Consider the following 16412-nt stretch of genomic DNA (forward strand, 5'->3'; position numbering starts at 1 on the left):
TAAAATCCCTTTAATCTAGCATCAATGGGACCAAATAGGTCCTAAATTATCAAAAGTTCTGGACTCAAAGGCAGCCACAGAAAATTGATTTGAAGCTATATCTATAACAAATCGGCAGCATGTGACTGTCCCGTATGGCGGATGTGTCTAATTTATTGAACCATACCTGCTAATATTGCATTTGAGCCCTTCACTTGACAGGATGACACACTTGATCCGGCTGGTGCACTGGCTGAACATGCAGAATCTTTAAGTCCACCACACACTTTGAGCTGGTAATTATATTCCCCATCCGCCAGCTCTATAACTTTTTCTCCAAGTGGCTGAAGGTTATACACATAGTCATACTTTGGGTCTTTAACTTGGCAGTTGTCACCTGTATAAAGCAGATAATAGACGCTGTGTCATGGCGTTACCTCTGAATACAATATTACAGTGGATAATAAATGTACATTTTTAACATATGGTTTGGAGACGACTGAGGTATATACTCTAAGGATGGCAACTGGTGTTACATCAGTAATAAATAACTGGTAATAAGGGTTATATATAACTGGCATATGAAGTCTCCATGCTTGGTTATACTGATATTTAGATATGGTTTCTGCCTAAAATCAGGCACCACCTACTTTTACAGGTCTGCCCAAAAATCCCTTCATATATGTTTTTACCAAAAGATAAATTGGGTACAAAACTAATTAAAGAACATATACAGTATAGACTGATAAGCCATACCATTGAGACCACCTGCCTAGTATTGTGTAAGCCTCCCAAGAACAGATGAAAGATATTCAGGTACAAACTCTGCAAGACCTCTGAAGGTGTCCTGTAGAACTTGGCACCAAGATGTTGGCAGCAGAGCATGTGAGTAAGCTGCGAGGTTTGGTCCTCGTGGACATGTTTGTCCAGAACATGCCACAGGTGTTCAATTCTTTGCTTCACGTCTGGGATTATTGAAGGCCAAGTAAGGCTACCTGGCACACGTGTTTACAGGTTTACAAACAGAAGTTACAATTTACAACCAGCACAACTGCTGATTTTTGTGCATTTCCACATCAAATACAGCATGTGTTACTTGCAGTTTTTGGTGCGGATTTGATGCAATTTGGCCGCAGATCTTAAGTGTGCATGTATTGTTGAGCGAACTTGTGTTTGAAGTTCCGTGCACAAATTTTGTGTTATCTGAAGAATTCCGTTACCACGGAGCACCACTTATGGTCCGTGGTAGTAGAATCCATAACGGAATTCTTAGATAACCTGAAACCAAACTTTGTACGCCGAACTTGAAACACAAGTTCGCTCAACACCATATGCATTTAGAAGGGTGAAATCCGCACAAAGAATTGACAAGCTGTAGCTTTCAATATCCTCACAGCAGGTCAATTTCCACACGGAACTAATAAGCGAAGTGTACATGAGCTTTCTCTAGTCTCATACACTTTGCTGGTACTGTATTACCCTGCGGTTTTCACGCACAAGAAACCGCATGGAAAAAAACATGCATAATCCACAAAGCGTGCAGGTAGCCGAACACTTTAAACGCAGCCATGTTCTTCAAGCTATTTCATGTCGCTGCCATTAAGGAATACTGTTGCCAAAAAGGGCGCACCTGGTCTGCAACAATGTTCAGATAGGTAACTTTTCCCCAGGCAAATAATGCACACACTCGACCATCCACAATATGATAAAAAAACATGGATAAAAGTGGGCCACACTCTTCTATGGATTGGAGGTCCAGTTCTGACACGTATGTGCCCCATTCTGGTGTTTTTGGTGGTGGATAGGAGTCAGCATGGACAATGATCTGCAGTTACATGGCAAGCTGTTATGCCCTGTGTGTTATATCTTTCCATCACAGTCAGCGTTAAAGTGGTTATGCCATAAACTACCTTTAAAGGGGTTATCCGAAACTAAAAAATGTCCCCATATACTGAATATACTTACCTGGCTTCCTGCTCCGCTGCTTCTCCCTGTGCGCCACCCGCAATGTTCAGCAGGCTCGTCCCAGGCGCCGTCTGCCATTGGCTGTCCCCCCTTCCCCCAGATACCTGATGTCTTCATCTGCGCACCGGGAGAAGCAGCAGCGGCGGTGCGGGGACCAGGAGTGGCGCAGGGAGCCAAGTGAGTATATTCAATATGGGGGGGGGGGGGGGGGGGGGGCATTTTTTTTTTGTCTCAGAAAACCCCTTTAACACTGAAGTTTATTTAAATCAATTGCTCTAGCTCCCAATTCCTCCTTGGATAGTTTTCATTTTGTGAGAACCTCCTTTTCGCTCATCTCCCATGCTTGGATCCTACTTTCTGGTTTGCCATGTGTCTGCTGTCCCATCATGCCTTAGGGCCGTGAAATGTGTCCTGACACCACTTGTTTTTACCAATGATGCTTCCCACATTCTACATTACAAGGCTCCAAAGCAGAATGTAACCTACAGAAACTGAATATCAAAACCGATTTGCCACAGGGTGCAATGGTAGGCTAATAACCTTTGAATAAGGCCATTTTGGTAAGTGGTGGTACTTGGGCAAAATTATATAACAGTACTATCTGTTGGGCAGGATACAGTTATATTAAAGGCACAACCCCTTTAACTATTTTTTACAGTATCCTGTGGAATGGGACCAAACGGCTAGCCTTAACTCCCCGTGGGCATCAATAAGCCTCGTGTGGCCATGACCTTGGTAGTTTAGAAACATAGAAACATAGAAACATAGAATGTGTCGGCAGATAAGAACCATTTGGCCCATCTAGTCTGCCCAATATATCTGAATCCTATGAATAGCCCCGGCCCTATCTTATATGAAGGATGGCCTTATGCCTATCCCATGCATGCTTAAACTCCTTCACTGTATTTGCAGCTACCACTTCTGCAGGAAGGCTATTCCATGCATCCACTACCCTCTCAGTAAAGTAATACTTCCTTATATTACTTTTAAACCTTTGCCCCTCTAATTTAAAACTGTGTCCTCTTGTGGTAGTTTTTCTTCTTTTAAATATGCTCTCCTCCTTTACCGAGTTGATTCCCTTTATGTATTTAAAAGTTTCTATCATATCCCCTCGGTCTCTTCTTTCTTCCAAGCTATACATATTAAGGTCTTTTAACCTTTCCTGGTAAGTTTTATCCTGCAATCCATGGACCAGTTTAGTAGCTCTTCTCTGAACTCTCTCTAGAGTATCTATATCCTTCTGGAGATATGGCCTCCAGTACTGCGCACAATACTCCAAGTGAGGTCTCACCAGTGTTCTGTACAGCGGCATAAGCACTTCACTCTTTCTACTGCTTATACCTCTCCCTATACATCCAAGCATTCTGCTTGCATTTCGTGCTGCTTTATTACATTGTCTTCCCACCTTTAAGTCTTCTGAAATAATTACTCCTAAATCCCTTTCCTCAGATACTGAGGTCAGGACTGTGTCGAATATTCTATATTCTGCCCTTGGGTTTTTACGCCCCAGGTGCATTATCTTGCACTTATCCACATTAAATTTCAGTTGCCAGAGTTCTGACCATTCTTCTAGTTTTCCTAAGTCCTTTTCCATTTGGCGTTTCCCTCCAGGAACATCAACCCTGTTACATATCTTTGTGTCATCAGCAAAAAGACAAACCTTACCATCGAGGCCTTTTGCAATATCACTTATGAAGATATTAAACAAAATTGGTCCCAGTACAGATCCCTGTGGAACCCCACTGGTAACATGACCTTGTTTTGAATGTTCTCCATTGACTACAACCCTCTGTTGCCTGTCACTCAGCCACTGCCTAATCCACTCAACAATATGGGAGTCCATGCTCAATGACTGCAGTTTATTGATAAGTCTTCTATGTGGGACAGTGTCAAAAGCCTAACTAAAATCTAGATATGCGATGTCTACTGCACCTCCACCGTCTATTATTTTAGTCACCCAGTCAAAAAAATCTATAAGATTTGTTTGACATGATCTCCCTGAAGTAAACCCATGCTGTTTTTCATCTTGCAATCCATGGGATTTTAGATGTTCCACAATCCTATCCTTTAATAGGGTTTCCATTAATTTGCCTACTATTGATGTCAGACTCACTGGTCTATAGTTGCTCGATTCCTCCCTACTACCTTTCTTGTGAATGGGCACGACATTTGCCAATTTCCAATCTTCCGGGATGACTCCTGTTACTAATGATTGGTTAAATAAATCTGTTAACGGTTTTGCCAGCTCACCACTAAGCTCTTTTAATAATTTTGGGTGTATCTCATCAGGCCCCTGTGATTTATTTGTCTTCACTTTAGACAGCAAACTTAGAACATCTTCCTCTGTAAAGACACATGCATCAAACGATTTATTAGTCATCCTTTCTAGTGGAGGTCCTTCTCCTTCTTTTTCTTTTGTAAAAACTGAACAGAAGTATTCATTAAGGCAGTCGGCTAGCCCTTTATTCTCTTCTACATACCTTCCGTCCTTTGTTTTTAATTTAGTTATTCCTTGTTTTAATTTCCTTTTTTCATTTATATATCTGAAGAATGTCTTATCCCCTTTTTTCATAGACTGAGCTAGTTTTTCTTCTGCCTGCGCTTTAGAAGTTCTTATAACTTGCTTGGCCTCTTTCTGCCTAATCTTGTAGATTTCCTTATCTTCATTGCTCTGGGTTTTTTTATAATTACAAAATGCTAGCTTTTTATTTTTATGGGTTGCCCTTCCTTGGACAACTTTTGGTAGTTAGTAAATACTGCATATCGGGAATACCCCACCGTTTTGAAGATGCTATGACAAAGTCATCTAATTATTACACAATTTAGCCCCTTGTCAGATTACACCAGATTGTTAAAGGGAACCTATTACCTATTTCATGCCCTCTCGAAAAGCTGCATGTATTAGTGACCGGCACACTGAGATTATTGTATGGTTTGCAGAAACACACAGATTAATCCTTCTAGTGAGTTGCCAGATGTGCAGGAAGAGAACGATGTATTCACAATATCCATGCCCTCCTAGCCTTCCTCCTGCTGACAAACGGCTTTCCTCCCAAGTATAGTCATAGGGAGAAATCTGTCAATCAACAGGGGCTGGGGCAGGGGAATCATAAATACTTTCGACTCACCTTGCACAACCCTGGCATCGCACTGCAAGGATAAAACAGTGGAGGAGATTCATCCTCCAGTCTGAATGCCCTGTGCACCTGAGTGAGATGGGACCACTTTATTAAGAGGCTAAAGCCTCATAATACATCAGGCACCTCTATGGCTCTCCGCGCGGCAGAAACTCTAATCTCTGCCGGCTATGGACTGTCATAGACTTTAGCTATAATTTACACCATATTGTGGCACAAGTTATAGTAAATCCGGTAGGCCATGGGAAGCCATGCCCCTTTTCTCTCCACTTTAGAAAAGTAGACAGCTCAGAAACAGTTTCAAATTATGACGCAAATATGCAGTGCGCCATACATTGCAACTTTTTTCCTACCACAATAGTGACATTTCATACAACCTAAACCATCATAAAATTACAACTACACTGTTCAAATCAGTGCCAGAAGGCAGCAAGATGTAGCTAACAGATTCCCTTTAAAGGGAATCTCTCCCCCGATTATAGGGTCCAGATCACCATTTCTTAATTTTGCTACTGCCCCCTGTTCCCCCGCTAAGTGCTGCACTGAAATACACAGTCAGGACTGCTGTGCCATGCTAGCATAATAAAAAGGACTTGTGCGCATGCACAGCTTTACTGACCATGTATTTCAACGCAGCTCTAAGTGCTGAGAGCAGGGCAACAGGGGGCAGTAGGACAAGTGATCTGGACACCGTATCTACAGTACTACTCATTTATTACTGTAGATCATGGTCCAAAATCGGGGTGACAGATTCTATGCAAGCTTGACCAATTCTCCTGTATCCAGTGCATCAACTACAATAACTATTCACTTGCTGCCTACTATATTCCCAGAAGCATACATAGATCTCAAAGGGCCTCACGGAGATTTCTGAAAAACGTATGATTTTTTTTTTTTCCCCCATTAATAAGGCATTCATTCCGAACACAATATTTCCCAAAGTATTTACAAGCAAATGGCATAAATACGTTAATAAAACTCCCTTGTACTATTCTAAAGCCTGAGCTCCCCTTCACATTCTACACTACAAACCTGGTGGCCTGAAGCACAGTGCATAGGAATTTACAGTTACCATTACAGTCAATGGATGCTGTAGAATTTCTACATACGGAGCTCCCCCTAGTGGTGACTATAGGAAACATTTCATGAATTTATGTAAATAACAGGAGAAGTGGTTTAGCGCTGGACCCTCCCTCCCCCAGGCCTCATGGCAGTTGTGTGGTCCATCTCCATGGCAGGATCGCTACTGTATACTCCACTCCTTGGCAGGTGTGTTGTCAGTATCATAAGACCATCAAGTTATTCAATTCATCTTTCAGTGGTTTTAGGTTGGGTTCTTTTTTATCTGTTCTTAAGAAATCGTGGCAATTCACTGCAGTTTTCCGCCACGCTACACACTTCCAACCCTCACCCGTTACATGGAAGACCAGCAGCCTCAATGTTATGGATGATCAGTGTACGACAGGTGTTAAACACATTAACTAGAAATTTTAGGGGTTTTTTTTCCACTTAAACTTAGATCCCAACAGGTCACTGACAGGAGTTACAGGATAGCTTGAGTAACATTCTATGAAATGGGACACATTGATATCTGAAGTAACAGGGGCTGTGCAGCTTAGTAATGCACCTTAGAGGTTTTCCTGCCATATATATTGATGACCCATCATTAGGATAGGTCATTAATATCTGATCGGTGCGGTCCGACACCCCTTTCGATCAGCTGTTTGAAGAGGTGGGCTCTATGCGAGTGCTGCTTCCTGATCATTACACTACGTGTGGTCTCCTGTGGAGCGACAACGTAGTGCAATTACAAGTACTTACTCCATTCAACTGAATAGATTGCCGATCAGATATTGATAAGCTATCCTGATGATAGGTCACTAATATACATGGCAGGACAACCCTTTTAACCATTTATGTCTTCCCCAAAAAAAAAAAAAAAGATCTGAAGAGGAAAAGTTATTATTCTGGACCCCTTTCTAGTTCACTTCCTACCTTCTGCTCTAGAAACAGGACAAGCCTCAGACGTTCTCCATAAGAAGACATATTCACAGTCATCTTGCTCTTGGAATACAGGAGACCCCTGTTAACAATAAAATCTCAATCACATTAAAATAATTTAGAAGCTACCATGAATCCTAAGCACAATGGTAATTATCAGTACAGGGTCCATGTGCCATGGTCATAATAACAGTTTCTAAGGCTGAAAAAATACATTTGTCCATCTAGTTCAGCCTGTTATCCTGCAAGTTGATCAGGGTAGATTGCCATGGGATATTATAATTTAACTAGATATAGCCATGGTAACTCATAAGGGTTGAACGAAAGTGTTTCTGTATGTAAAAGCGCCATGGAGCCAAGACCTTAAAAGGTCATTGCACATTTAAAAACGTTTTATAAATCACTGAAGCATAATATTAAATACTTCTCACTGAAGCATAAGATTACATCATTCCATAGTAATCTATGGAGAGGAAGGGAAGAGGGGGAAGGAAACACAGAAAGGAACAAGCAGACCGAAGAGAGACAGGAATGATTCAGCACATTCAGCAGCTAATAATAAGTGTTCTATATCACACCAAGTGCTTTGTTCACATCTATAAATGCCCAGTACTTCTCTATAAGATAATTTTAACTGATTCTGAGTATAAGAGTTAGGGAGCAGAACGTGCGGTCTCAATGTGTATTCTGCGGGCAGGAATGAGCAGCTAGTCTCCACCTACCATCTCAAGGACAGCTAAGAATTAAAGATGTAGCATGCAAAGCAGAAAACTTTTTTATTTTATTTTTTTTATTTTTTTTAAATAAGAAGCCAGCTACAAGTCATAATGGTCAGATATAGCGCTAGAACGCAAGTATACAGAGCATCGGCTTATTTTGAAAAGTTAGTTTAGGTAGGTTTTAAAGAGTACCTAAACTTTGGAATAAAATTTTAGTAAAACATATTCTAAAAGTATTAAAATGAATTTTTATAAAAAATGTGTGTGTGTGTGTGTGTGTGTGTGTGTGTGTGTGTGTGTGTGTGTGTGTGTGTATGTATATATATATATATATATATATATATATATATACACACACACATTAAAAAAAAAATTATATATATATATATATATATATATATATATATATATATATATATATATATATATATATATACACACATATATATATATACATACATACATACACACACACACACACACACACTCTTTGTTATCCTCATTGTGTGGGAGTACGGATTCCACTGTGGGGTCCAGGGATCGATGTAATGGAAGGAACACAGACACTGTGTCTCCTGGCTCTCCTCTCCGCTAAAGCCTGGCATAACAGTACAGGTAGGAGTTGTTAGGAGGACGCTAAAACTAAAATCATAATTTTTTGGGAATATTAGGTTAAAACAGAACGAAATTAGAACACATATCAAATAATGAAGATCCCATACCAAATATCAGATCAATCGAAGATGCACCATTGGCCAAGTATTTGCGTATAGGTGCATCTATTGTTGTATCTGTCCGTACTTGGTATGACTAATGAGGGTACACTTAGGGGTAGTGATACACTTGCTAATAACCACCGCTCAACTCCTGGTGCTAGATAATCTAATCCACCCCTAGTTTAAATGGGTGAATGTATCTTATTACACCTGCTTATCGCTCGCTACTAAGGATTAATATGCATAGTGCCTCTGTTTGTTATGAAGTAGCTGACTTCAAATAATGAATCTTCATTATTTGATATTTGCGTTTTCATTTCGTTCATTTTTAACCTAATATACCAATAAAATTTATGATTTTAGTTTTAGCGTCCCCCTAACAACTGTGAGCAATCTCTACTAGTGACCCCATTGTTATTTGTTTAATATTGCGGCAATTTAGTGGCCCCGCAGTAGAATCCGTACACCAATACACCTCTGACATGTCAGTGGTGTATGAATATAAGGATTGCAAAGCGCATTAGACACCTGAACTTTAGGTGCTCTTTTCGCATAGGAAACCTGAAAATAATAAAGAACATAAAAATAAAAATAAATTCTCAATATTTAGAATAAGTTTTAATAAAGTTGATTCTAAAGCTTAGGTATGCTTTAAAAAAAAAAAAAAAACAGTGAGATTTATCAAGCTTCTATAACTGGTGTAGAAAATGCACAAAATTTTGTGGGCAGAATCCGCAACATTTGAGCCATAAAAATGGCTCACATTACACCAGAAGTCTACATCAGCTCCTGGCTGGAGTACATTCCTGCTCTAGTGCACAGGTGGCCAAAAGTGCACCACTGAATAACTGCATCTCACACAAGCGCAGGAAAAATTAGGACCAGCACACAAAATACCACTTTTAAAAGGGCTTCTGTCACCCCCCCCAAAACTTTTTCATTTCTGGGCATATTAAAATCCTTATTGGATGACTATTCCCTATATAGGGCTCTAACCTTGTTCTGTGGCTTCGTTTCATAAAAAATAAAAATAAAATAAAGCTATTAAAATATGCAAATGACTTCACTACCAGCAAGTAGGGCATCTACTTGCTGGTAGCTGCCGCATCCTCCTTTTAAAAAAACACCCCCTGCTCAAGTTGATTGACAGGGCCAGCGAGCGCTCTCCTCCTCCAGCTGGCCCTGTCAGCATTTTAAATCCCGCGCCTGCGCCTTACGAGTCTTCATTCGGCGCAGGCGCTCAGAGAAGGACGCTCGCTTCCTCAGCACTCCCTCAGTGTGCCTGCGCCGATGACGTCACCTCTAAACCTGAAAGAGAAGATGTCATCGGCGCAGGCGCACTGAGGAAGTGCTGAGGAAGCGAGCGTCCTTCTCTCAGAGCGCCTGCGCCGAATGAAGACACGTAAGGTGCAGGCGCAAGATTTGCAGACAGGGCCAGCCGGAGGAGGAGAGCGCTCGCTGGCCCTGTCAATCAACAGGAGGAGGGGGCGCTTTTTTTAAAGGAGGATGCGGCGGCTACCAGCAAGTAGACGCCCTACTTGCTGGTAGTGAAGTCATTTGCATATTTTAAAAGCTCGATTTTTTGTGAAACCAAGCCACAGAACAAGGTAAGAGTCCTATTTAGGGAATAGTCATCCAATAAGGATTTTAATATGCCCAAAAATGAAAAATGAGTTTTGGGGGGTGACAGAAGCCCTTTAATACATTTTCCGAATAGTATTTAATGGCCAATGGCTGTCTTTGTAGATTGTTAGCAAAACAGACCTCCAGTCTCACCAGCAGACAGAAGAGAGCTCAACTAGAATGTGTGCCCTAGGCTATAGACACCTTTGGGGGAATTGCTCTATTATTGCCTTCTATTAGGCTCCTTTCACACTCGCGTTTTGTGCAGATCCGTCATGGATGGATCCATTCACATAATACAACAGTCTGCATCCATTCTGAACGGACCCGTTTGTACAATCATTAACATGGCCAAGACGGATCAGTCTTGGGCAAAACTGATCAGTTTTAGACCGCTTGTTAGAGCCCTGAACGGATCTCATAAATGGAAAGCCAAAACGCGAGTGTCAAAGTAGACTAAATCTTGGACTAAAATTATTTTACCAATTAGTTTTTATCAAAATTTGCCAACAGTTTTTCTTCTAGGCCTTCAGTTTCCCTGCCACTGCAGCCTGTTACTACTCCCTCCCAGTGAATCCATCAGACAGCTGCTCTGACTGCTCCATCTGCAGGCCTTATCTCTATTTACCTGGAAGGTCAAAAAACTCATTTAGGGTCCATTCACACGTCCGTAGTGTATTGCGAATCCGCAACACACCTGGCCGGCACCCCCATAGAACTGACTATTCTTGTTTAGTCCGCAATTGGGGACAAGAATACCACATGGTCTATTTTTTTCCGGAGCTGCAGACCGGAAGACAGGGGGCTGGCTCCAGAAATGCAGATGCGGACAGCACACTGTGTGCTGTCCGCATCCATTCCTGCCCAATAGAGAATGAATGGGTCCGCACCCGTTTCTTAATTTGTGGAACTGATGCGGACCCATTCTACGGACATGTGAATGGACCCTTAAGCAGTTTAGATTAAATGAGTGTCAAGATGCAGTCAGGGAACCAGAGATAAGGGCTACAGATGGAGTCAAATAATCTTAGTAAAAATTTGCACAATGGCTTATAGTTTGTACCTTAAACTAGAAAACTGCTAATAAAAATTACTGCTTATGAAGAAAAAAAATATATAATCTCAGATACTTACTACATTGTGATCACACTGAAAGATAACCCTTGTAGAGTAATGCTTCTTATCCGAACATTTGTCCCCACTCATATAAACTATGGTAAGGGATCCATCATCAGACGCTTGGGGACTCATCTGGATGTAGCCAAGATTTAGGTTTTTATGGTCTGAAGTCTGCATGCAAGACCCAACTGCTCCTCCTACAAACACAAATATAATGACAGCGTTAAATTCAACAATTTAACTAAAACTGGATGTGTCAGCTGCATATGGAAGCAGCACTAGATAACAAAATGGCCATCTTCTTGAGCTCTACCAAATGTAGTTACATGTGCTTTGGTTTCCTTTAAAAAGTAGTTATTTTATTCTCTAAACGCCATAGACAACCCCCTTTCCAAGGAGTCAAGTTGCCTGCCAGGCACTTCCCTTGCCAACGACACTGCAGGAGAAAAAGGTGAACTACAGTCTGCCCATCCAGATGAATAGTTCTCCGAGCACATTCAAGTGAGAGCTGATTCTTAATAATACCTATTAATAAAGGCTCCTAGAGTGGGGACCCAGTCTATGCTATCCAGAAGCCCAAATACAGAAAATGGGCAGGGCTTGGGAGGGATTACATTTAGCGACTTAAACAGGATTGCCCATGAGAAACATTTATCACCTATCCACCTTACGTCGTTGTCCAACATTGGTCCTCAAATCCTCTGCGTGTAGGAATTGATATTGCACATGTGTTACAACCGCTTCATTCACTGACTATGGGACTGTTGAGTAAAGCGCTTGGCTAAATCCAGCAGTCCCACAAACTTTAAAGAGAGTCAGTGGCCACACATGCACATTACCATTCATTAACAAAGGGAACAAAGGACCACCCATTTTCATGATTGGGGGACCAATCCTTTATAAAATGCTACTGAATTTATCCAAACTTCTGTTGTCTCTCTATGGGCAGAGCTCCATTGTCTTCTTGTCCCTATGTAACACAATACTACCATCTTCTGTGTAAAGTACTCTACAGAACGAAGGAAAAGAGCAAGAGTACTTGCCTGAGCACCCACGAGTATATGGAAGAGGTTTGCAGATATTGAGATAAAATTTTCTTTTTGTAGCTTGGTCAGAGGGGTCAACGGCAATCCAGGGTTCATCATCCCGACTAAGGTCACTTAGATCATATTCATTACCATTGGAATCTAGAAAAGAGAAATAAAGTCCCTTAACATTAAGCGATAAGTAACATACAAAACCTCAAAAACAAACAGTCATCCTCTAACCTGTAACTTGGCAGTCAACTGGGGCTGGGGAACATGCCATAGCCGTTTCAAAATTAAAGAAAGTGTGATAAAGATGTGTTTCAGAATTAATCTCCTCTCTCTTGAATGAAAGACGACCTGGATACAGATCATCATTGCACTCAAAATTAATTGTAAAGCTGTCTCCGGGCCCTGTAATGTAGAAAGAAAAGGGTTAAAAAATATTTAAGAAAAACCATGTCAAATTATAACTTTAACAGTTATTTTTGTTCTAGGACAGCATAAGTTATAACGATACGGATTGCGTCAGGGTGCATTAAGAATGTGTTCATTGAGACTCGCACCATTTCGCAAGCAAGTTCAGTCAGTTTTGTTTGCAATTGAGTTGAGGGTTTCAGTTTTTTCCGCGCGGGTGCAATCCGTTTTCATGCATTTTTCACAAGTGTGACAAAAACTGAAGGTTTACAAACATCTCCTAGCAACCATCAGTGAAAAATGCATTGTATCCGCACTTGTTTCCAGATGAAATGCGGTTTTCACTAAAACCCAATTCACTTCTATGGGACTGCGTAGAAAAACACAGAATATGGAAAATGCTGCGATACTCACGCAACGCAGAAATGATCATGAAAAACAACGCTCATGTACACAGACCCATTGAAATGAATGGGTCAAGATTCAGTGCAGGCGTTATGCGTTCACGTCACGCATTGCACCCGTGTGGAAAACTTGCTCATGTGAAAGGGACCTTGTAGTCATTACCCAAGATCCCGTTAAAGTTTATGGGACACATTCAAGCCCTCCAAATTATCATTTGAAAATCCAACAAAAGGCATAAGGAAAGGCCAGATTCTGGCGAGTTATTAATCAGGTTGCCGAGGTCCAGATGTCACCAACTGAGACATGTGCTCATCTGAACGATTCTATAATAATAAAAGGGAAGGTCTGTTCAACTCTTTATGAGTTTCTAACAATGCAATGTATTGAGTTAGTCAGAAAACCATCATATATAGCGTAACAGGAATATTACTACAGCAGACCTTAGGACTTTGTTAGACCCCTGGTTGCCGCTGTAACCCATAAACATTCCTCACGGTCAAGTGCCTTAGATGTTGCAGTAGTTATTGACTATAGCATCTATGTGGTTACATGACCTACATCAGAGGTCTCCCATCGCTGTGCCCCTATAAACTTCCTGATGTAACTGTACGATATGGAACATCTAGGCCAGGCTACCTATTGCATACATGACCTAATCCACACACATGAAAGCATCATGTACTTTAAATGGGTATTTGAATGCTAAAAAATGTACACCATAAATGATATGCCATAAAAGTCTGATAGCTATGGGCCCCACACCTAACATCCCCTAACAAGCTTTTTCCTAGACTACCACCTCTCCATTCATTCTCCGCATGGATGCAACTGCCACATCACCTAAGAGGATAGGGATCTCTGCAATCAGGTTCAGGTTCCTAGGTGGGGCCCACATCTATCAGACATTTAAGGTATATCTTATGGATAAGCAATGCTTGTCTGAGGTGGGAATATTCAGTTAAGTGAAGCAACCATGCCAAGTTTCAAAAAGTAAAAATCACTATAGAAAAAGGTTGTATGCCACAGATACAATGGTTCTCTTTGGTGCCACTGCCAATACAAGCACCTCCTCATATCTGCAGTCACTAGAATTTCAGATATTGATGAGTTCAAATGTTCCTTGGCATGGAAAGTGGATGTTAGGTTGGTGGTGGGAAGAAACCCATGGAAGCACACTCACCTTGGTCGTCCTTTGCACCACTGTAGGTAAGAGTAATAGTGCCTTCTGAAGCCAGATCAAGCGACTTTCTTAGTTTCACTGGTCTAGATACTGAATGGTTTTCAATTTCACAACCAGCTGCTGGACTGTTACCAATCTGGCCACAGTCACTGACAGGCCCACAGATATTCAGCTATAGAAACAAGACAAAAATGAAAATCACATACCAAATAATTACAGTACTCATACAGAAAAATCCCTACGCATCTTCAGTAATCACATGCAGAAACCTGGAGAGTCTTCACCTCAATTGACAAAATAGTGGTTGTCACATACGCTTGTGAAAGCTGTTCCTACTGGCTCCCCGTTTGCAGCATCATGCAAACAATATGGTCCAAAATTATTCTCCACAGACCATGTTTTATTTTTATTTTTTTTATCTTCCGCAGATATTTTACAATGTGGTTGTTATTACAAGTGTAAGCAATAGCGTTATTTCTGTTTTGAAAAGAACACAAACTATGTTGTTCCACATTATTCTGCAGAATTCAGTTTAAAGTGTGATCTCTTTTCCAACAGAAATCTGGGATGCACAGAATTTACCAAAAAATAAACACAACTTAAAGAGGACCTTTTATGGGTCCAGACATTATAAAATAAGTTAGCACGTTATGTAAGGCATAAAGCAGGGATCTAATGGCGCTTACTATTTTTCCTGGGCGCCACTCCGTTCGCTTGTTGTGCCCCTGTTAAATTCTCCTGCCTGGTACGCCAATTAATAGCATCGGGACAGGGAAGAGAAGACACCAGTTTTTTTTTTAGTTTTTTTTCTTTCTCCCTGGTTGTGACGCTCTCCTTTGTAATTGGACTGCGCTACAGCCAGGGAGAAGGAGACGCCCATTGAGAAGCCCTGGTGTCTTCTCCTCCCTGTTCCGATGCTATTAATTAGCATACCAGGCGGGAGAACGGAGCGGCACCCAGAAAAAATTGTAAGCGCCATTAGATCCCTGCTTTATGCCTAACATAACGTGCTACTTATTTTATAATGTCTGGACCCATGAAAAGTCCTCTTTAAATCAGAAAGCTGATATTTCCAAATCAGGTTACATATTGTTAGATGAGCTCTTCTTTGAGATGACTTGAACAACTCGTATGTATTGAACTTGTAAGTCCATGTACAGTCTCTGCTTGTATTTCATTAGAAGATGCCAGTATTGCCTCCCAGAGCTGCTGTTTTAAGGTATAATGACAGCCACTCTCATAGATCTTCCTTGTAAGGATGCTTCATGGGTTTTCAATAGGATTGAGGTCAGTAGATGATGGTGGCCAAACCATTATTTTATCTCTTTTTATGCCCATAGAAACCAATGATACAATTGTGTTTTTGCAGCACGGGATGGTGAATTGTGTTACACGAAAATGATTTTGGTTTCGGAAGGCTGGATTCTTCTTTTTATACCATGGCAGAAAATGCTCAGGTAGGATCTCCACATAGTGCTCAGAATTTATTTTGACACCCTCAGAGAGCTACCATCTCACGTTCCAATATTCTGGACCAAATGATCACTCCGCCACCTCCATGCTGAAGTCAGAATCTTGTAGGAACAGGGTGACCACTCACCAGCCATCTACAACATCATCCATCAGGACCATCCAGTGCAGCACTGCATTTACTGGTGATTAGTCTTCATGTATTTCTGAGCCCATTGCAAAAGCTCCTTTGTGTGACCTTGTGTTAGGAGTGGATGAACTACAGGTTTATGCACAACTGCCGGCCTTTGAAGGATTCTGTATTGAGAGGTTCGTGACAGTCTGGAGACTCCAGTAGTTTTAAATAGCACAAATAAGGCCATGGTGCCCACAGAGTCGGTAAGGATTCTCAAACAGCCTGAGAGAAAAAAAAAAGCCTCTCAGGCTATGAGCTGAGCGCTGCGATTGGCCAGCGCTACAGCATGGGAGAATGAGACGCCGGCAGGTTCCCCTGGGTGGAGCCTAACTATGAAGATACCGGAGGCTATACCGGGAGAATGGAGCGGCGCCCAGGTATAACAGTAAGTGCAGGGGGATCCATGGGCGCCGCTCTCCATGTCTGTATAGTTAGTTTAGATGTTTTATTCTAGTGAAAAGGTCCTCTTTAAAAACTACAA

At 41.3% G+C, this 16412-nt stretch overlaps 1 protein-coding gene across 2 annotated transcripts in view; it reads right to left on the minus strand.

Annotated features, from left to right (window-relative positions):
- The window catches only part of IGF2R (insulin like growth factor 2 receptor), a 191989-nt gene that overhangs the window by 72557 nt on the left and 103020 nt on the right, over nucleotides 1-16412 (minus strand). For both annotated transcript variants that reach the window (XM_044288851.1, XM_044288850.1), the window contains exons 22-27: nucleotides 14287-14458; nucleotides 12528-12698; nucleotides 12303-12446; nucleotides 11275-11456; nucleotides 7077-7164; nucleotides 167-376 (exon numbers count right to left, since the gene is read on the minus strand). In XM_044288851.1, the coding sequence (XP_044144786.1) occupies nucleotides 167-376; nucleotides 7077-7164; nucleotides 11275-11456; nucleotides 12303-12446; nucleotides 12528-12698; nucleotides 14287-14458 (967 nt within the window). The remainder of the gene's footprint in view (nucleotides 1-166; nucleotides 377-7076; nucleotides 7165-11274; nucleotides 11457-12302; nucleotides 12447-12527; nucleotides 12699-14286; nucleotides 14459-16412) is intronic.

This window comes from Bufo gargarizans, chromosome 4, assembly GCF_014858855.1.
Source record: "Bufo gargarizans isolate SCDJY-AF-19 chromosome 4, ASM1485885v1, whole genome shotgun sequence".
NCBI classification, from domain to species: Eukaryota; Metazoa; Chordata; class Amphibia; order Anura; family Bufonidae; genus Bufo; species Bufo gargarizans.